Raw genomic sequence first — 21,309 nt, 5'->3', positions numbered from 1 at the left:
GAAGAAACTTTCCAAACTTTTACTGTTGTGCTAACATGATTCTTCCACTGCTTTTGATTGTGCACTCAGCTGTGAAAGCTGCAGCATTATGAGCAAAAGTCTTGTACAAAGCAGAGTGCATGAGTGAAACTTGTAGTAAAACTAGATCATAAAAGAAAAAAGTGAAAGCACTCAATTCTGACAGTCTAACAGTGCCCAAAATAAAGTGTCTTCAAACACTTTAATACTACCAGATTTGCACAACAGCCTAAAATCAAAGCCATAACAGTCAGTTATATTTGTTAAAGGAAATTCAGCTTAAAGTATTTGAAGTGAGGTGACCAGGAAACCCCCCCCCCCCCCCCCCCCTTTATAGACCATATAAGTTAGAAGCATGCATGTCTCAGTAGCAGTGTGTTGAATTTGCTGCAGAGACCCTGTTTTGTGGTTTCCTCTCTCTAAGTAGACCAAATGTCCTTAAACTGAGGGAGGTCAGCTTCTTGCACTTGAAAAACATGTGAAAACTTGCACTCAATATAAATTTGCGCATACATTTTGCAGGTGTTTATTCATAAAGCACCTTCCTTCACAGCGTTAAATATAAATCCTTATCTTAAATCTCCTTTGCAGACATCTGTTGGGGCAGTAGCATAAGAGCCAGAGTCAAAGAAACCTTTAACAAACTGATCAAAAAGCCAGGCTCTGTGCTGGGGTCTGTGTTGGAGCCCCTGATGGTGCAAAGAGAAATGCTGCACAAGAGGATGTAAAAATGACGGGCTACACTACCCACCCTCTACATAACACCGAGCTGAAACAGTGTTCAGTAGGAGGCTTCTTCAGCGCCACTGCAACACAGAACCTTACAGGAGATCATTCCTTCCAGCAGCAATAGCCATGCATACTGACAGCTTAGAATGATTAGAATGACGAGATAATAGCATCCCTTTGTGACAAAATAAATAGAACATTTCACTGAACAAGAAATGTTCAGATGCATTTAGCATAATATGTACTTTACATGGTGTGAATGAGTAAATCATCAGGACAGATTATCATAAGGTTAAACTCTTAGTCTTAGAATGAACCTTGTTGTATGTTGTGATTTGATTATTTTCCCAAGCACAGACAACCTTGATAAATCATTTTAAAACTACTTGTGGTCACGATCATGCTTGGCTGTGTTGTTGTTGTGGTTTCTGGGCCTTCAGTGGGGCTGAGCAGGTTTCCAGGAGGTCCGGGGCAGAGTCTGGATTGCGCCTGCCTTGAAGAAACAGTTCTAAGGAGCTGCAGGAGCAGCCAGCCTTCCCCAGATTGTCTCACTTCACCAGTGGTAATTAATCCTCTCATAGAGAGTTATTCTGTAGTACTTACTTTGCCTTCTGGTTTTTCTTTAGTGCTGCTTCCGCTGTCTGTTCTCCTCACCCTGGATTCCTAAGCTAAGGAACTAGCTTTCTTTGTTGGATTCCTGTTTCTCCTACCTGCCTGCTCGCCCTGCCGTCGACTCAGAACCACAGCCGGATCAACACAACTGATCATAACCTTTGTCTGGACAAATGACCATATCGGCTCCTCACTAACCGTCTCCCTCCTCTCTCAGAGTTCCACGTTTACTCGGATCCTCCCTCTGACTTCCAACACCTCGCACCTGTAAATAAACTCTGTTCTAGCTGAAAATCTCCCAGTGTTCTGCGTCTGCTCCTGGCTCCTTTTTGTGAGTCAGCTTGGCACCTTGCTGTGACACTAAAGGCAAAAATCAGATTTGTTGCCAAGTAGGTTTGCACTTAAAAGGAATTAGACTTGGTGTAGTTGGTGCAGACGATATAGATGTATATACAGAATCTAAAAAAAGAAGGAGCTGTAGTGCAAGCTGAATGCTATAGGTAATATAAATCTGCAGATATATAACTGGATGAAGTGTTAATGCAACGCTGGAGGTCTGAAATGCTACGTTAATGTGGCTTGTAGGTCTGGAGGGGGAGAGGGAGAGAGTCATCGTCAAAGGGGAGCTCTGGGCCTTGCTGATAAGGCTAGTAGCGGATGGGAAGAAGCTGTTCTGGTAGCGTGAGGTTTTGGTCCTGATGGACCGCAGCCTCCTGCCAGAGAGGACTGTCTCAAAGAGTTTGTGACCGGGGAGGGATCAGCCACAATCTTCCTGCACGCCTCAGAGGCCTGGAGGCGTACAGGTCCTGGAGAGATGGAAGACTGCAGCCAATCACCTTCTCTGCAGACCGAATGACACGCTGATGTCATTGTTGATGTCGTTTGATGTTGTTGAACGTTTGCCAAGAAAAAATCTAATTTTGGTGTTTTTGCTGGGATAATAATGACCACTTTATAACTTTGAATGCACTAAAAATTAAAATGCAAACAATACTGCCATCACAGCACGACCTTGCTTTAGGTTTTCTTTGTGTTATATGAAACAAAGAAAATCTGAATGAATCACATAAGACATGAACTGAAGGCCCTATACACGACTGGGGCAGCTGATAGTCTAACAGTGTTGCAAATTTGCAATTGGCCATGTTATCAAGTCCAAACCGGTGTGATATAAACTCAGAAGGGTCCCATAAGCCAGCTTTTAGGACCCTTCTGAGTGCACTTCTTTGCTCAATGGGTGAGCCAGTTTTACAGGCCAAGAGTTTAATCCCATAGTGCAAGTTGTTCCACCTTTGATCACAAACGGCCCTCAGCTGGTGGTCAAGTAGCATAAAGAAATCAGCTGATTCCAGTCAGCTAATGTACATATGACACATCTGTTCCAATTCTGGAGGGTGTCGGTCCGCCTCCTTGCCATGGCTGAGGTGCCCTTGAGCAAGGCACGGTACCCCCGGGCGCTGTGATTGGCTGCCCACTGCTCCAGTAAATGGCATCGGTCTCCATGAGTGTGTGACCCCGTGCATGTGCATGTGTGTTCAACAGGGGCGGAGGTGTTAACATTCGTGTGTACGAGCCAATAAAGTAATCTTAAGTTCCGACCAGAGCTACACTGTGGCGCTGACTGATAGAATATGCACAATCAGCGTCTAAAACAAACTCATTTCAGTCGGGTATTTCCATTTTCTCTGCAGAATTTAATTTGTTGCTTGGGTATTTTGTTACAGATCAACAATATCACTCCATATACAACTACAAGTACAGTATTTTGTACAATTCATATTCAAATACATAGTTTTCATTGGCTTATTTACAAAACACATTTTATGTACATGTTTTTATGTCAGTGCAATGTTACTTTCTTTCAACAAACACCTTACAAAAAATTTTCTTTAAATTAACATGTCTGATTAAGATCAGACGGTAATGAACTTAAATAAAAACGCTACAAACACTGACAGACAGCTCAGTAGTAGATTGCACTGCCTGCCGATACGCTGAACTTATCCTGTGACTTGTTGGGGGGGGGCTTGATATTGGAAGGGTAGCTCTGTGTTTTTACCGGATCAATATTTCAGCCCCCTCTTAAAATTGTGAATTTTTGTCAACACAGTTCAAGCTACAGGTCATTTAAGGGCACATTCACAGCCAAAAGAGTCAACATCTATTGCACCAACATAACAAACTCAAGAGACAACTCCTGACTACAATTTTCCCTTTGAGCAATGTGATGATGTTTCACGGACACAAACTTGACATGATCCAAAGTTGGTGCAAAGGGAAGAATGTGGTGCACAAAGAGAGCTGAGAAGGCAAACATAAATGGAGCTCATCTGCACATTCCTACTTGCTCAACAAACATATTCTTTGCAAAAGAAAACTAAGTTTCAATCAATGCCAGAAACCTCCAAATATACACCCTTTTCCTCACAAACATAGCAGCTAAAAAGAGGGAAACATCCAGCACTGTTACTGTTCTGCTGTCTGCTCACAGGGATTAGACCGAGCCCACCCTGCAGGGGAAGCTCTGCACGTTACTTTGAAGCAGACACAGAGCACTGCCACTGGACTTCACGCAGTTATAATGGGTAGGTGACCTCAGCAGTTACATCAGCTAGCCAAACCTTTAGCTCAAACAGGGAAAAGAATCTAGAATTTACATGACACCAGTATCTAGACTCAGCACACAAAAACAAAAGGATGGGTCCAGTGATAGAGTGAGGCTTTTACAGATGTGACACTTAAAGCTGAAACATTTCAGCAAACTTCAAATCAGTGGCTCTTGTGTAAGACGCATGTGGTGTGGAAGGTTCTGCAGCAATTATTTGAGCTTTGTTAAGGTTTTCCACAGTGGATCGACCAAACCCAACTGTAAAGAGACCAGTTTGCTATCAAGCCACTGTCCCCATACAACTCGACATGCAAGTTTGTCTTTGTGCTAATATTAAATTAAAATGGCCAACATTAAACTCAATTTCGTTCGGTCTTAAATGGCATGTTCCTATGTTTTGAGGCAGTGCCTTGTCAGTAGACAGGACAACCTACACTCTGAACACAGAAGCTGCGCTAAGAGCCTTATCCTTTCAACTAATATTGTGCTTTAATGGTGAAAAACTTGTTGTCGCTGACTCTTTAAGCAAAAACCATGAAGAAGGACGACATGACAGAAGTGAAGCCAAAATGTCTCATAGGTGGGCACTGCCATTTTGCTTTGGTGATACCATCTACAACAAAAGTCTGTATGAAGTAAGCTGGAGCTAAACTAGACAACACAATCAGGCAAACCAGAGGGAGAAGATAAGATAAAGAGCATAACCAAAAAGTAGCTGATGTCAGGCAGCAAGCAGTTACTATTCCTATTATCTTTTAAAATCTCAAACAGCTCTGTCCATCTAGGATAGAAACAAGTCATGACTGCGGCAGCTTGGCTTGATGAAGTTCAAAAGGTGAGTGCTCATATTTGGGTGAAGTTAAGGGTGGAGCCTTGATGCCACACCTGCCCCATGAACCCCACTGCTCACATTCAGACTGAGAATGAGCAGCCCGAGTTCACAGCCTCCTGTGATATTCTCACCTTTGCACAGTGTGAAGGAGTGGTGTCTTCTGTCTTTACATTCAGTCTCTGGCAGTGATGTACGGATGTACGTCGGGACACAACGGCATCGCTGTGGTTTCAGATACAGCATACTGACACTTTCCTGCTTTTTAGCATGTTGTTAAAGAAGAACTCCATCAACTGAAGAAAGGAAAGTGTTTCCAGCAATGTGTAAAAAGCTGTAGAACTTTTTGTTTGACTACTGTGTTAAGATCTTAAACGATGACAGTTGAACTGCTAGCACAACTCACACAAATGGGAAGAGCTGCATTACAGGTCATGTGACGAAGCAGGGGCCGCATCCTCCTCTGCAATGACTCTGACAAATCTTTGTTTCAATCTGTCTCACAAAGTTCTGATGTTTGCATCTTACTAAAGTTACTAGTTAAATAACACGTTAAAATCAGGGGTAAAATCAAAATCTACGACAAGTCATACGCCATTTCTCAACTGTTTCCTGGTTTGCTCCGGAGAGTGTGAAAGGTCTAACAAATCCCATAACAAAGACGTTTGAAGCAACAATGGAGGATTGCAGCTGGGTAAAGGTGCATGTTGCAAAAGCGCTGCTTGAAGTCTAAATAAGTCTGCTCCCTCTCGGTGTGGCTTTCAGCTAGATACTCATTCCAGACCCGAGGAGCCTCCTGAAGCGTACCTCGAGCAAGATCTTTTTCTTTTTTTTTACAAAAATAAAATAAATATTCAACAACAAAACAACAGAATCAAAAGAAAACTAAATTAAACAGATACTGAATATTATGTCATTTGAAATCATGGCACCTTTTCTAAACAAATCCAAATTCACACCCAAGCTCTTGAAGTTGTGGCTACACACAGGTCACATTGTACAAATCACCACAGATATTTGGCAGCTGTGGAATCAAACACCGTTTGGGCAAAAACGCCTAATTCATGTCAACCGTAGGACCTGCGTGAGTGCTCCTGGGAGGTGGTGGTGGGGGGTAGATTTGCTTTTTGGCGTAGGTCTTTCTGAAATGTATGTACCATATCTTCTACAGTGGAAGAAACAACTTAACATTAACACTGTCACAGACTGTTAGGGTACAGTTGGTCGACAGACTGCAGGAATGATGAGGTAGCATATAATGTTAACCCTAGTTACACACTATTGTTAGTAAAACCTTTGGAGAACCATTTCTTAAAAGCTTGTCACAGTATTTGATATTCTAGATAACAAGTTTCAACATCATGTTGGCCTGTGGCACCAAATGTGATACCAGAACATACTGGCATTGCAGAATCTTTAAACTGTTGGACTGTGTTTCCACATGAAATTTAAAACCCAATCTATATCCAATCATGCCTTGTACTTTCACCGAGAGCATTTAAGCATTTGCCTTTGTTGGGTAAAATATTAGCTCCACGTGTCTTTTCTCATTTGGACATCCCAAGTGATAAATGCACAGTAAGAAAGCAACATTATTTTAGGACTTGGCCATACTGGTATACATTTGGGGGGGTTGTTGTTTCATTAGGCTCATCAAAGTGCACTAGGTTAGTGCTTTCACGGGGGAGGGGCTTAATAATTGTTGCCTTGGCAAACCTTTTCATAATCCATATATGTGACCAAGAGAAAAAGGTGCTGCAACACATCTCTCCAGACAAAGAGTGCTGTCCTGGAACCATTAGCAGTGTGTGAGAATTCTTCAGAAGGATCTGAATGTCTGGCATTTCCTGTTCAGAGCGACAGGCCGAAAGCAGGGATAGCAGGTGTAGTGCTGGCTGATGGAAGACGAAGAGCAGTCACTGGAGGACACAGTATTTCTTGTAGTCTGACTCAAAGTCTTCATCCATGCTACTTGTGTCGGCCATCTTCTTGCCATCAATCTTTGGCAGGAACTGTGAGTAGTCGACTCCTTGCTGCTCGTAGAAAAGGATGTAGGCTGAGTCTGTGTCAATTTCCTCAGAGTGCACTTCCTGGTAAAAAACAACAAAAAAAAGAGTGTGTTGCTGTACATTTGAGGACGGGTTGCCATGCAAGCAAAGGCAATACTGTCTTATGTAATGTGGTGATATTTACGGCCTTGCTGGCACAAAGCCAATCATTTTCCAAGATTACACAAATACCACAGGCAAACTGCTGCCCCACACCTTGCTCATGTCAGGTAGGATGACTGCAAATGTTCTTCATACTGTGGTTGGCCAGCAGAGCAGAGGTGAGAGGGAAGCTGAGGTGGTTGAGGAGCATCTTCTTAGGTATGACTCTGGCTCTGACCCTACACTGCGGTCAGTTCTAATACTGGTGTGATGGAGCCATACATGTTTGCACCACAGAGCAAACAGCAAGGAAGATGAAGTATCAGAATAGGATAGAACTGAATTTCATTTCTATTGCTTTCAACAATATCATAAATGCGTGGCCTGCTGGAAGGCCAGCTGCACTGATGGACAAGCCTGCTTGGACCTGTGGTGTTTCCCTAATAGATAGAACAGCTAATGACTTTGCAATTAGTTTAGTCAAATTTGCAAATCTGTCTGTTTCTGCTGTTTTTTTCTACTTTCCTTTCAACGTCAGGTAGTTTGCACACACTTTTCACTTTAACAGATGGCCACAGCAAATGCGAATCAACTGAAAGCCCCAAAGGTAGTAATTCATTGATTTTCTCACTCTGCAAAATAATGCTGAATAACGCTAGTAACAACTATCTAATGCTATCAAACATCTTACTTTCAAGAGGAGAGATCTAAATGTATTGCTTTCATTTGGGCTCCTGTGTATCTGCTTATAAAGATAGGTTTAAAAGAAAAAGAAAAAAGACAACCAACTCTCCTAATCTAACAGCAAGTTCGGCTTCAGTTAATGACACATTATACACACCAGTGCAGGTGAGTGATAACCCAATGAAGTGAAAAAGTCTGCCTGCTTTGTCAGTTATGCCTGGCAAAAATCCAAACACAGTAATCAAAGGTAAAGACTGGATGTCCTGCCTGCAGTCTTACCTTACAACTGCTGTCATTGTAACAGTACCACTTCCCATTGGGATTTTTGGCATATGTCACATAGTGGCCTCCTCCCATTATTCCTGAATGGCACTGAGGAGATAAAGTAGAAAAAAAAAAATCATATTCAGGCCTTGTTTGACAACAGAAAGCTACAGCATCATCACTATTTCTATATCAACAGTGACCGTGATGTGTATTACTAACTGATATTGCATAGAGGTTGTAGATGGCATCCAGACACATGTTGTCTCTGTACTGTAGCAGAGAACTGTCAGGGTCAATGCTGCTCTCTATGCTGCAATCCGAGCCCAGCCCGTTGCTATCTCCATTCATCAGGACCACGTCACAGTGGCTGCTGGACGCCTCTGTATCACAGGATGACTCTGATGCCATCTGCTCTCCTGATCCAGGAAGCTCTGCTGCCACCATCCCTGCCTCCGATGGTGGTGCACTGTCCTGGGACTCGGTTTCAGGAACAGCACACCCATCCAGGTTCTCCTTGCTGCTGCAGAGTTGGTGCTTGCTACCAAGTTGGGGCAGGCGAAGCCGGCCTGGTCTGCGGCCGCCAGTCTTTGGGCTGCCAGAAGGGCTACTAGTCCGGCTGAGAGAGGGTGCTGATCTCCTGCTTGATGCCGGCGAGGCTGTTGGGAAAAAACGGGTTTTAAGTTCTTTCAAATACAGCCAGGCCAAAAGGCGTTCTGTTGTTTCGTATGCTGTCACATTTTCAGCCCTGACAAACATTCCAAAAAGAAAGTGCACAGGCTGCATTCAAAGTAAATACATCCTTATGGATTAGGAACTTAAAATAAGCAAAAATAAGGTGTGAAGGCAGACTAATCAGCATTAAAAAGAAAACAATATAGGACCCACCGGAGGTATGTGGTAGTGTATAACTTTGCTGCGACACATGTATGTTCCTTGTTTCTACTGATTTTGCTATGGTAGGCACATTTTGGACTGCAGTCTTTCGTCAGAGGGTGTGAAGACAAAGCCCAGGAGTTATCTCCATGTCTCCCTGCTTCCCTGGCTTCTATGTACACATATGTGCTGCACAGGCATTTGGACTCTGCAGACTGGGAACCTTGACACGATGCAATCTGACTTGTGAAGCAGCACAGGTATTTTAATGCTGTGTTTGCGAACAACAAGTCGTACCTTTGGGAAGGTTGCAGAATCCAGCTGGAGCAGATATGGAGGACAGGTTGTCTTCTCCAATCCGAAGCAGGTCTTCACTCTCGCTGTGGGAGTGGAGGCAGTGCTGCTCCAGATCTCTGGGAGCTAGGAAGGCGCTGGGGTCGAAATTCTCACGTGGAAACTTGACAATCTTCTGTGACTTAATCCAGCGTCCATTGACAAACTGGAAGCGCTTCAGGTGAACAATCTGGAAAAGATAAAACACCAGATCTGATGTTCTGTCCCTAAACAAACTGCTTTCAGTGACTACGTTAAATACTGGTGGAGCTCAGGTCTCCCACGGACATAGAAGTGTGCAACTAACCAGCACAGGCGGCAGCCTCCAGAGATCCAGCTTTTTGGTTGCCAGTCGATGAGTCTTGCACTTGGAGCAGTAGTAGAGCTCATCCTCTCCCAGCTCCTCCTCACTGGTGAAGGCCTTTAGACAGCTGTCCAAGCTGATGGGCTCAGCCTGAGCTCGACGAGACTGCTCCACGCTGCAGTGCTCTTCTACAATCTGCGGAACAACCACAATTGCAAAGGACGAATTTACACTGCTGAGCTTTTTCAGTGAAGAGCAGACACTCTCCCAGAAAGGTGCTGTCTTTTTTAGTTAAAGCCAAGTGATATCTGAGGTACAAGAGAAGACCACCTCATATGGTCTTGATTTGGTGCTTGACTGTTTGTAGCTAAGCAGCATTCCACTGTTAACTAACCTGAGGTTCAGTAACTGAAGCACAGGAAAAAGTGATAAAGACGACATAGTGGTAACAAATACTGGTGCAGCAGAGATTAACTAGCCTACTTTCTATACGTACAACCACAGAACTTACAACATTTACCATCTACTGGGGCCTACTACTACTTTTCCCTCATTATTTCAACAATCATGGGAGCGGTGTAATGGAAAAGACAAATCTCAGCACCCTGAGAGTAATGTGCCTCAGAGAACTTTAACAGTGATTTTTCTTTTAATTCTAAGAGAAATTCCTTCCCTTTGCACTTTCAAACATGACTTTATCTGGTGCACCCAGCCTGGCAGACTGAGAGTTGCTGTGAGTATTTACCCTCTCCTGGGAGGTCTGGTAGCGGAGGTGCAAGGCAGTGGGGTCCCAATCCACAGCTATAAAGGCATTTCCTACAGAAGCTCTGTCCTCTGTACACTCTATAGTACAGCCTCTACAAAACCTGGGAAAAAAACACAAGTATGCATCTGCAGTACATACACAGTCTGTTTTTTGTGATTTTGTGTGTTTCTGTTTATAACATAAATCTATACATTACATACCTGCTCCTAACAAATCAAATATTATAATCTTACATCTGAAATGTTACAATCACTCCTCACCACAAGATGCGTCACTCCTATTTTTTGTGTGTGCCTTTAAAACAAAAAAATCCTTTACCTGTACCATGGACACCAGGCACAGGAGTTGCCATCCTTTCCCACAACCCGCAAAGTGAAGGGGTACTGGTAACCCATGCTGTCGTCACTGGAGGTTAAAGGAAGAGAAAGAACATTCTTATGTCTGTGTGGCCTTCATCATTTAGAAGTGTTTGTTTGCTGCAAAATGCTGTGCTGAAAAATGCTGTGCAGCAAAATGCTGTGCTGCAAAATGCTGTGCTGCAAAATGCTGTGCTGCAAAATGCTGTGCAGCAAAATGCTGTGCAGCAAAATGCTGTGCTGCAAAATGATTTACAGCAAAATGCTGTGCTGCAAAATGCTGTGCAGCAAAATGCTGTGCAGCAAAATGCTGTGCAGCAAAATGCTGTGCAGCAAAATGCTGTGCAGCAAAATGCTGTGCAGCAAAATGCTGTGCTGCAAAATGCTGTGCAGCAAAATGCTGTGCAGCAAAATGCTGTGCTGCAAAATGCTGTGCTGCAAAATGCTGTGCAGCAAAATGCTGTGCAGCAAAATGCTGTGCAGCAAAATGCTGTGCTGCAAAATGCTGTGCAGCAAAATGCTGTGCTGCAAAATGCTGTGAAGCAAAATGCTGTGCTGCAAAATGCTGTGCTGCAAAATGCTGTGCAGCAAAATGATGTGCAGCAAAATGCTGTGCTGCAAAATGATGTGCAGCAAAATGCTGTGCTGCAAAATGCTGTGCAGCAAAATGCTGTACAGCAAAATGCTGTGCTGCAAAATGCTGTGCAGCAAAATGCTGTGCAGCAAAATGCTGTGCTGCAAAATGCTGTGCAGCAAAATGCTGTGCAGCAAAATGCTGTGCAGCAAAATGCTGTGCAGCAAAATGCTGTGCAGCAAAATGCTGTGCAGCAAAATGCTGTGCTGCAAAATGCTGTGAAGCAAAATGCTGTGCAGCAAAATGCTGTGCTGCAAAATGCTGTGAAGCAAAATGCTGTGCTGCAAAATGTTGTGCTTCAAAATGCTGTGCTGCAAAATGCTGTGCAGCAAAATGCTGTGCAGCAAAATGCTGTGCTGCAAAATGCTGTGCTGCAAAATGCTGTGCTGCAAAATGCTGTGCAGCAAAATGCTGTGAAGCAAAATGCTGTGCAGCAAAATGCTGTGCTGCATGCCTTTTTTAAACTAGTAAAAAGCACCAACACTGGCCAACATGTGGCTTTTGAATAAAATGCTTAATAAACTTTAATCTGCATTAAGTCCAGCCCAAAATGGCCCTGTCGTATTCATGGCTTCAACTCCGAATGTTAGTGGTGAGAACATGACACCCACTGTAGGTGAACCTGCTTTTTTTTCAAAAAAGCACATGTGACGTTTTCTTAACAGAAACACATTTTTTTTCTGACTGTAGCATAGAAGCTCTAAAAATGCCAGCAACAACGCAGACAAAAAGAGATGAAGTCCATTTGCATGACAGCTGGCAGCTCAATCTCAGTCTTGCTCTGTGGGGCTGACATCTGCAGGCCAGGCAAAAGTAAAAACCTAGACTCACTATCACAGAAAGTTGTGCTTATCACAAATGTTTGCAGCGTACAGTTTAATGCCATCCATTTATTTAGTCTAAGTTGAAGGTTTGTCCCCAGAAAGTTTCTATGCTAGTTTCTGGATGAGAAACACACACCTACTGCCAGTGGGAAAGGTTTTAACTTTCTTATTCTAGCAGCTGTAAAAGCATTTTATAAATCTGTTTAAAAATGCTATTTTTGGTGGAAAAGATGCCATTAGTAAATTCTTTCATGGAGTTTTTTTGGTATTTGTTGAGCCAAAAGGGAAGTACACTAAACAAAGGAGTGGAAGTGTACAAGTCATTAGGTAGCTTTATTCCCAACTACACAGGTCAGCTCAGGCAGTTTCTAATGACCCGGATAAAAAAAATACCCTCGTAGATCATGGACATTATGGAAAATCATCAGTCAGATATGACTTGAAGATTCTTCTTTGAGGAAAAATCACAAATAAACCCTTCTGAAATACTGTAATGTTCCTTTAAAATGTAATGCTTTGTGAAAAGAAGAGCAGTACCAGTCCTGGGCGTGGTTGCTGGCCTCCTGTGGGGGCAGTGGGCTGGCCAGTCGGGACACTTGGATCCAGACTGCATCATACAGGTCCTTCTTACTGGTGTGGACAGTGCAGGGAACAATGAGCGGCATTCCAAACAGGCTGGGTCGGTTCTTCTGAGATGACAGGAAGTACAACTCTGTGCGCATCTGAGAGGGGGCACAAACGAACGTAGGCCTTATCAAATGATAGGACATTATCAAGCCAGCACACTGCTTTTTAAACTTTCATTTCAAAACAATAACTGGAATTCGAAACTTTCTCATGTTCTTTGAAACATTTTACAATGTACTTTTAAAATGCTTTTCTTCAATTATATGTGTGAATCCTCACCATCTTCCTGTGCATGGCGATGATATAGCCAATGAAGGGGCTCTCCTGGACCAGTGTGATGTGTCCATTGGCAACCCCATTAACCATGGGTGTATCTGGACTGCAGAGCACGATGGTGCTGGGCCCACCATTAGGGAAAAGGTTGGCCTTATTGCCCAGGTGCCCATTAGCAGCCGAGCCATTGGCTGTGGGGGTGATGTCTGAAGAGGGACAAAAGAATATTCAAAAAGGAAATGAATGCAAGTTTCATTCAGACCAACAGTAAATGTGAAGCGTGACTGGACAGGTCACCTGTCAACGTGGGGGAGCTCAGTGATGTTGGTGAACCAGGCACCGGGACCTCAAATGCACAGAGGAACCCGTTCGCAGACAGACGGACCTTCTGGTTGTCCTGAGGGAAGTTCTGAAAACAAAGCACTTCAATGAAAGTCTGTGCACAACTCATGACTGAGTCTGTGTCCCAGAAAAAAGAAAAGCATACTCTTAAACCTGACTCATTAGCCACAGCATTGTCTCTATGTTATAAAGTGGACTTACATTTGTGGTAATGCATTCCTGTATGCTGACTCTGTAATTCTCAGTCTAAAGCTAAAATCAGCTCCTGGAAATCCTGCCTTTCTTTCAGTACAATGTTTGTGCTTAAATATTCCTCTGTTTGAGTTGGGGCGAAGATCATTGTCTTTGACAACAGGAAGAGATGAGCAATGGAATCAAGGAGGTGCAGAGGCATAATTAAAAGCATCCACTAGATGAGGCCAGCTGTGCAGCGAGACCTGTAACTGGGGCAGTACCTTGATGTTAGAAGCATGGACCTCAGCCAGGAGGATCTGCTCTGGCCTCAGGCTGCACAGTTCACTGAGCTGTTTCTTCAGCCCTGTGTACTTCTCATCCATATTCAGTCTGAGTCCATAGCGCACAGGTGTTGAGCCATCCAGTTTAATGACTACAGTTACAACACAACATGATTTAGTATTCTGTTATTGTTTCGACAAATCAGTTTAAGAATCTGCCCCTGCTCACCGGTGATCTCCAGATGCATGGAGCTGTCCATTGGCAGGGGTAAAGACAGGAAGTTGAAGGGATCAAAGCGAGCGCTAATGTGGCCACAGGTCTTACACTTTACCTGGGACTTGAGCTGACCATGAAACAGATCAACCACAATAGAGCGGTTCCTGCGCAGGTGGTTCTCCCATGCCTGGGGGGAGGAGACACACACACACAGTGTGAGATAACACACCCCTAATCATGCAAATCCCTCTTCCCAGGGCAAACCGAAAAAACATCAATAAAATCCTCATTCTCTTACTCTGAGAATGAACTGAAGCAGGTGAGAGTTTAGCATTAACATGTTCACGCTGTGATTAGAACTTTATCAATGATAGCTACTTTCAATTTCACAGAAAAATACTGAACTGCAGATGTCTACAGGTGCCTGTGAGGGCCAATTTTGAAGAGCAAATACTATTCTGCAGCTTACCAATCAGCAGCAACAGTACAGTCATTTAATAAGCGCCTCAGCACAGAAGTAAAGAAACCACTTGAAATCCTTGTGACTCATGAACATACCACTAATTCAGTATTCTTAAGTTATATGACAAAAAAACCAGAAAATGTTGTAAATGAGAACAACTACATTTTGATTTCTTATCTTGGACAGCAGAAGAGGACAAAGTGTTATATTTGCAATTATATACAGTTATATGCTAAATTAGCACAGTCCTTGAGACTATTAATCAAGTATTAATTTCTAACTAAGCTAATTAGCATTGTGTTCTGACAAAAAGAACAACTATTGACACATTATCTCTCTTTGCTGTCTACCCTATCATATTTTAGCTCGGATAATATGCAATGAGCCAATGATGTTCACAGTTTGAATCAAAAACAACATGATGTCAGAGTGGGACACTAAACAGAACGGGATCAGCAGCATGAACTCCTACCTCAGAGGCCACCTCCCAGTCAGGCCGCCCATCACTATCCTTCAGCTCCACATAAGGTTTCTCATGGACTCTGTTCAGATCTTCATGGAGGCCATCCAGGAGGAAGGCCAACAGCTCCTGGGAGTCCTGCTGCTGGAAGCCATTAAAGCGTGGGGCGTACTTTGCTATTGTCCACTGGAGAAGAAGAAGTGACATGTACATTTTATTTCTAGAAAATAATTGTTACGTTTAAACAGCTAAAAGTTTACTGTATCTAAAATTCAGACATTATATCAGCCTCTCAGTCTGAATGGCAGATTGTAAGAAAGCAGTGACGCAGCTGCTCACCCTCAGTTTGAGTGGAGCCACATTCTTCTGTGTCCCACTCCAGAGCTCCATCACCAGGTCGCCATAACACTTGGCCATGTGACCTCTCATTCCGATTGGGTTGATTCTGTCATGAACCCACACAGGTCAGGTAAGACAAACAGATATTGAATGCTGACAGAGATTTAGACCAGAGTGATGCACTCAAATGGCACCTGTTGAGCTCGTAGAGATGTCTCCCTGAGATGAAGTAGTCTGTGAGAGGTTTGGTGTTGCTCACACACTGAATACTGGAGTTCATAAAGCAGGTGTTGCCAAGGTTACTGAGACCAGTAGCTCCTTTCTCTGTAGGAACTGGGAGGGAAAACAAGAACAGACGGTCACATTTAAAAATCTAAATCATTTCTGATGAAAGAAATAAATGCTGGGGAATGAAGACACGGTGAAACATCATATTTTTTAAAGTAGACATGAACACTTTTTCAGACATAATTAACTCAGCTATGAAATTATGATAATGTCACTTTATGATTAGTTCACTGCACACAACTATCACTGATCTTTTTTTGTCTTTAATTAAAAACTTATTTTGTTCACACAAAATTGGTCTGTATTTTTTTGGTGAAGCCAACAATTCAGCAGAAAACTATTCCTGCTATAAAATCTAAGAACAATATCAAAGGAGAAGCAGGACACACTCCTACATTCCTAATTAAATAGATGTATAAGTGCCATGGTTGCGGGATTTCAGTCTAGTGTCACTTTGTTTTTTCTATTTTTCTATAAATCAATATCCTTCTCCACTGACTATTGTTTGTCGAAATGTTCAGCATTTCCACTGGTTTTATGTGCACAAATTGAAAATGTATGGAGAATAGTTAGCGTATCGAGAAACCAATTGTGCTCAATAGAAATTACCATCTCTGAGCCAAAACAAAAGATTAGTACTGCATTTTACACACCAACATACTACTTTTAGAATCCCATATTCGTAGAAAATCCTTGTTTTTCATTTGCCTCTCATGCTTCAGTGACTGTATCATCACTGAAACATTCCCCTTAAATGCTACATCCGTCTGTAATCATTCATTTCCACCCATCACAGCATGTGAACTGTGTCAGAACTGCTCATGCAGCCTACCTTTGTGTCTGTCCATTTTACTACTGTTGGCGATAAAAGACATTTCTTCAGGCCAGCTCATGTCTTTGTTTCTGACTGTGGAACAGGAGAGAGCTTTCATTAATTCATTCATCCTCTAACACCATTATTCACAATGACCTCTTATCCATTAAAATATCAGTCATTGCCCACCAAACCACTCTGAGTGTAGAGATTAAGAACAGAATTGGGGTGACATTTCATACCCTCAATAACTAGCTGCTGCTCGTCTTGGATCTTCAGGCTTTCCAGTGTGTGGTCTTCATCATCAAGGAGGGTGAGGTAGTTCTAAAGGACATAAAGTGGAGGACGCGTGCTGAAACTGCAAGAAGTCTTCCTTAAATTTAAAACATTTCATTATAACTTTCGATTTCTTAGCACTGCACTACTAAAACAAACTTTTCCTAATTCAAACATGACTAGTTGTCTTTTAGTGATTGTCAATTCAATTCAGGCTCAACGTGGTCACTGCATCCTGCTTTTAATGTGAAACTTTTCCGGAAACAGAGTTGTCATCTTGCAACATGTTCTTGTTAACCCTTAACATGTCGAAATGTTGTTGCCATAGAAACAAAATACAAAAAGCACTGGGTCAGAGCACTCTTTTGAAGAAACACCAACAGAAAGAACTCCTGAGCCAGCACTTTCTTGCCAGAAAAAAAGAACTATGTGGAAATGGACCCCAATCTAGCTACTTTTGTGCCTTAACCTCATCAAAAAAACAAAACTGAGAGGGCGCAGTTATCTAATAAATTTCATCTTTGAGTTAGAGTCCTCAGTTGTTTCAAAGATGTTCCTGAGTGGTAGCATGTGAGGATGCAAATGTTCACTACATTTGCTCCGGACTTCTTGCAGAGATGTTTCACCCAGCCTGGCCCGGCCCGGCCCGGCCCAGCCCAGCCCGGCCCGGCCCAGCCCAGCCCAGCCCAGTAATATGTTTGGATCATCAGGTGAGACAATGTATGAACATGTGAGCAAATATTCCAGAGCATTTGTGGCCGCTTTGTGAGTGACTGTGTGTGTGTGTGTGTGTGTGTGTGTGTGTGTGTGTGTGTGTGTGTGTGTGTGTGTGTGTGTGCGTGTGTGTGTGTGTGCGTGTGTGTGTGTGTGTGTGTGCTGGTGAGAGTTTCTCCTTACTACTAACCTGCATCAACACAATAAGGAGTCTCGCTTTCTATTCTCAACATGTAAAGAAAACACAGCATTATTTCTGCCTCGCAGGCTCGAGACACCTGATTCCACCACTGTCTCGCTTGCTTTTACAGCCAGGAGAGAGGCTTTACTGGGAGGCTCCTTGCTGCAACAGGTGATGCGCTTGTGTGAACCCAAATTGTGGAAAAAGACTACATCGAACAAATTGTCCATACATTTTTCCTGAACATCTCCGGTGTTCACGTGTGAAAACATCTTTATAGTCCTCATGCATGTGCACTATTTTTTGGTTATACAACCACCTGCCCTGAAATTTCAACCCAGTAACATCTAAGACTGGAAAATGAAAATAGAAAATAGTAGCAGAGCACTAGCACCATTTCACTGAGTCGCAAGTAATGACTAAAATGATTTATCCAGTGAAACTCTGCCTATTCTTGCTCCTCTGCCGCTGTGAATGGCTGCCCACCGCTCCAGTGTATGGCAGCTGTCTCCATGAGTGTCTGACCTGTGCATGTGTGTGTCATCAGGTGCCAACCTGGATGGCTTAAAAGCGGAGGACAAATTTCGTGTGCATGTATGTATGCATGACAATAAAATCTGATCTTAATCTTAAAGTTTAAATATAAAACTTTAAGCAACCACAGAGTGGTGCACTAGAGTAGCAGAATCTCCTAAACTGAAAGCAAAATAAAAATTGTGGCACGTCATCCCAGCGTTTTTGGGAAGCGTCTTGGCTAAAGAACATTCAGTGCCAATGGACCAGCTGCACAAAGTATCAAATATCAAACTGAATCATCAGTGCATCTAGTACAACCATCCTCCAATGTTGTTATCCTCATGAGGTACTATATTTAATATTGGCTGGCAAATACCTGATATCTCATGAGAGCCCAAAGATGGATAAGCATATCACACAACAAGATCTTATATTACAGCAAAGTATGAAAGGAATGAAAGGTGTTGAGACTTCTTTGCATCTCACCTCGCTGTTGTAGAGCCAGAGCCTCATGTCCTCTTCCTTGATGCGGAGCCTCTGCGACAGGTAGACGTGGATGTCCTTGATGGTGGCCATACGGCTGAAGCAGCCGGTATAAGCCAGCATCCTCTTTAGAGGAGCGTTGGGAGATGGCACATTACCTGCCAAAGAACAGGAACATTTATATACTGACCAGAACACAGTTTAAAATGTTTTATCTCAGCTTGAACTGAATTCAGTTAAAGGTTTTCATACTTCCTCAGCTGGGATGTATAACCACACCTTTCATCTCCAGCACAAACACACAGGAGCAAACAACTGATTCATACCAATAACAGCAATGTGCTGACTGAGGATTAGTTGTAAGAAAGCAGCAAGAAAAGGGCTCTTTGGTCAATCAGCGCAGACTTGATTGGTCAATCAACTCAAAGGATTTAGGACTCAGCATGGATAAAATCAAATACAGTTTCATCAATATTAGTTCTGTTATTCATTCGTTTGATAGTAAAATTACAGATTTTTTTCCATCAACACAGCTTTGTTTTTTAATTATACCATGAACATATATTTGTTCATCCTGTGGAAGAGGAGATCTTCATAAGACATTTTTCCTGAGGGGCAGTGCCCAGCAGTGACATGCTGCTGCTGAGGCCGGGTGGGTCACAACAGAAGCCAAAGCTGCACTGGGGCAGAAACCTGATCTGGTGACTTTGTTTGGGCTCACACTGCCATGCACACTGCTGATGTCAGACCGAGCATCCCCAACGTGATTACAGTCTCTACTGAATGCCTGAAGCATTTTCACTATCAATTTTCATAACATCAGTTTGAAAATTTATCAGCAAGAAAATTAAACACAAGAGTGAAATGAAGCCTCTGGTGAGACTTGGTCTATATATAGTCTCCTCCCTAACCCTGAAGCCACCTGCAAACACATCATTCTTTCTCCCTCTGTCTTTACTCTTCATGGTAGAGAAGTGACGCTGTGATATCATGAGTATAGTGAGAGTGTGAGCTGATGAAACTCACCATAACAGCAAGGACTGGAGTTTTCAGGGTAATATGCATAGTTGCTGTAAACAGCTTCAGAATGCAGACATTCAGGACTGACTTTAACACGAACTTGTTTAAACCTCTGCAGTTGGAGCTCAAAACTTAAGTGACTACTTGAGAAAATGCTGGAAACAACAGGGATGATCTAGGTGCATTTCTTTTACTCTTAGTCATTGTAACTCCATAGCTGTCCTTGAAGTCACAAGGAAGGCATGCTGATAACTAATTCTATCCACAGTTAAATGACCTTTCTACTCATACAGACAATAAATCTGGTCTTTCCACCAGTGGCAGCAATGAATTCCCCTACAGTCAACAATGTTTCCTCTTGAAACAAATGCAGTTCTCTCTTGGCTTATTACTTTGAAATGGGAGGAAATTATTGTTGTAATTATTGTAACGCTTCAATGATCAATCTAAATTATGGAGATTTATCCCTGGACAATTTTCTTATGCCACTTGGAAGTGGCTCAAAAGGGAAGGAACACAGGACATTAGATTGGGTATGTGAATAATTAAATATGTCCGTCACAGAAGCATGAGCGTCTCCATGATTGGCTGAAATTACGCCCAGATTCTTTCACGTAATGCAATGCCATCACTGTCGAACTGTGTTTTCAAGCTGTAAAAATGGAAAAAAAAGGTCTGAATTATTAAACTTTTACAATGATTAGTCTTTTCCCTTCATAGCCCCAGAGCGCTGCCTGGGGTGGATCAGTCTATTCGAGGAAGATTAAAAGTGGGGGATGCGGGAATTTTCAGTGAAGCATTGGTCGACGGCTTGCTCCAATCTTGCTGCAGGCTTACATTACCTCTTGGTGGGGGTAAATACGGTGGGAACATTCGCAGGCTGGTCATACCCATATTGACCCAGATATTGGACTGGGGAGTGCGTGTGGCTGGCTGCTGGCGGAGGAAGAGGAGGTAGCGGGGGAAGAGCTCTAGCTCTGCTTGGCCTGTCTTGCTTTCCATGATTACCTGCAGAAATGCAAAGAAAAAACAGACGATTGTCACACTTAACAGAAATTAACTTATTCTGGATCATTAGAGATAAAGATATGCTATGTCAAAAGCAAAAGTAGAAAGACTTTAGAAACAGACCTTTGATAGAGAGTTCAAGTCTTTAACTGAAACTTTACCATTTAAACCGTGATGAAATACAAGAATATATATTATTTGTCTGGTCAGATGATTAAAACTTGAATGTTTTGGCCATCAAGCAAAACGCTATATCTGATGCAAAACCAACGCTTCTCATCTCCCCCAAAACACCAGGGAAGCAGGGTGGTGGCAGCATCATGCTGTGAGAGATTTGAGACTGGGATGGAGGTTCACCTTCAAGCAGAACAATGAACCTAAGCATACTACTCGAGAAACACTTGCATGGATGATGAAGTGTGAGTTGTTGCTCAACTCGACAACACAGTATGAGGCAACGAAAGCCCAGAAACCATCAGAAAAACTGAAAGAACGTGTGGACAGGGCTTCTGTGGATAGAAAATAAGGTGAACTAGGCTTTTTTCCTGGTTTAACCTGTTTAACTTTGCTTCCTTCCTGTTGAGGTAAGCCCTAATAGATTATCAGAAAGAGTTTCACTTAAACAGAAACTGTCCTATTTTTTCTTTATAAAAAGTAAACTAAAGTAACTAAACTAAAAATAAACTTTGATGACTAAATTACTAAATTAAATGACTTTAATGACTAAATGTGTCAAATACTGGCTTTTATCTGGAGAATTCTGTAACACCAATCTTCCCCACATCAGAACATCAAACAAACTGAAATGTCACATTCCCATTCCTCAATGGCTAAACTGAGATGTGT

At 42.6% G+C, this 21,309-nt stretch overlaps 1 protein-coding gene across 7 annotated transcripts in view; it reads right to left on the bottom strand.

Annotated features, from left to right (window-relative positions):
* Nucleotides 1-3,032: 3,032 nt before the first annotated feature.
* Nucleotides 3,033-21,309, bottom strand: part of usp32 (ubiquitin specific peptidase 32) — a 61,242-nt gene continuing 42,965 nt past the window's right edge. For 5 of the 7 annotated variants that reach the window (XM_072393164.1, XM_072393165.1, XM_072393166.1 and 2 more), the window contains 19 exons: nt 20,298-20,463; nt 18,439-18,593; nt 16,508-16,589; nt 16,284-16,358; nt 15,358-15,496; nt 15,164-15,269; nt 14,837-15,010; nt 13,914-14,088; nt 13,685-13,836; nt 13,185-13,296; nt 12,894-13,093; nt 12,525-12,709; nt 10,492-10,578; nt 10,153-10,273; nt 9,411-9,602; nt 9,068-9,293; nt 8,117-8,553; nt 7,910-8,002; nt 3,033-6,886 (listed from right to left, as the gene is read on the bottom strand). In XM_072393164.1, coding sequence (XP_072249265.1) covers nt 6,713-6,886; nt 7,910-8,002; nt 8,117-8,553; nt 9,068-9,293; nt 9,411-9,602; nt 10,153-10,273; nt 10,492-10,578; nt 12,525-12,709; nt 12,894-13,093; nt 13,185-13,296; nt 13,685-13,836; nt 13,914-14,088; nt 14,837-15,010; nt 15,164-15,269; nt 15,358-15,496; nt 16,284-16,358; nt 16,508-16,589; nt 18,439-18,593; nt 20,298-20,463 — 3,051 coding nt within the window. In that variant the 3' untranslated portion in view covers nt 3,033-6,712. The remainder of the gene's footprint in view (nt 6,887-7,909; nt 8,003-8,116; nt 8,554-9,067; nt 9,294-9,410; nt 9,603-10,152; nt 10,274-10,491; nt 10,579-12,524; nt 12,710-12,893; nt 13,094-13,184; nt 13,297-13,684; nt 13,837-13,913; nt 14,089-14,836; nt 15,011-15,163; nt 15,270-15,357; nt 15,497-16,283; nt 16,359-16,507; nt 16,590-18,438; nt 18,594-20,297; nt 20,464-21,309) is intronic. The other 2 variants (XM_072393167.1, XM_072393168.1) reach the window with 1 other exon arrangement.

Source organism: Leuresthes tenuis, unplaced genomic scaffold, assembly GCF_036924035.1.
Source record: "Leuresthes tenuis unplaced genomic scaffold, fLeuTen1.0.hap1 SCAF_9, whole genome shotgun sequence".
In the NCBI taxonomy this organism is placed as follows: Eukaryota; Metazoa; Chordata; class Actinopteri; order Atheriniformes; family Atherinopsidae; genus Leuresthes; species Leuresthes tenuis.
Note: the sequence above shows the minus strand (reverse complement) of the source record. Positions and strands in the feature narration are given on the sequence as shown.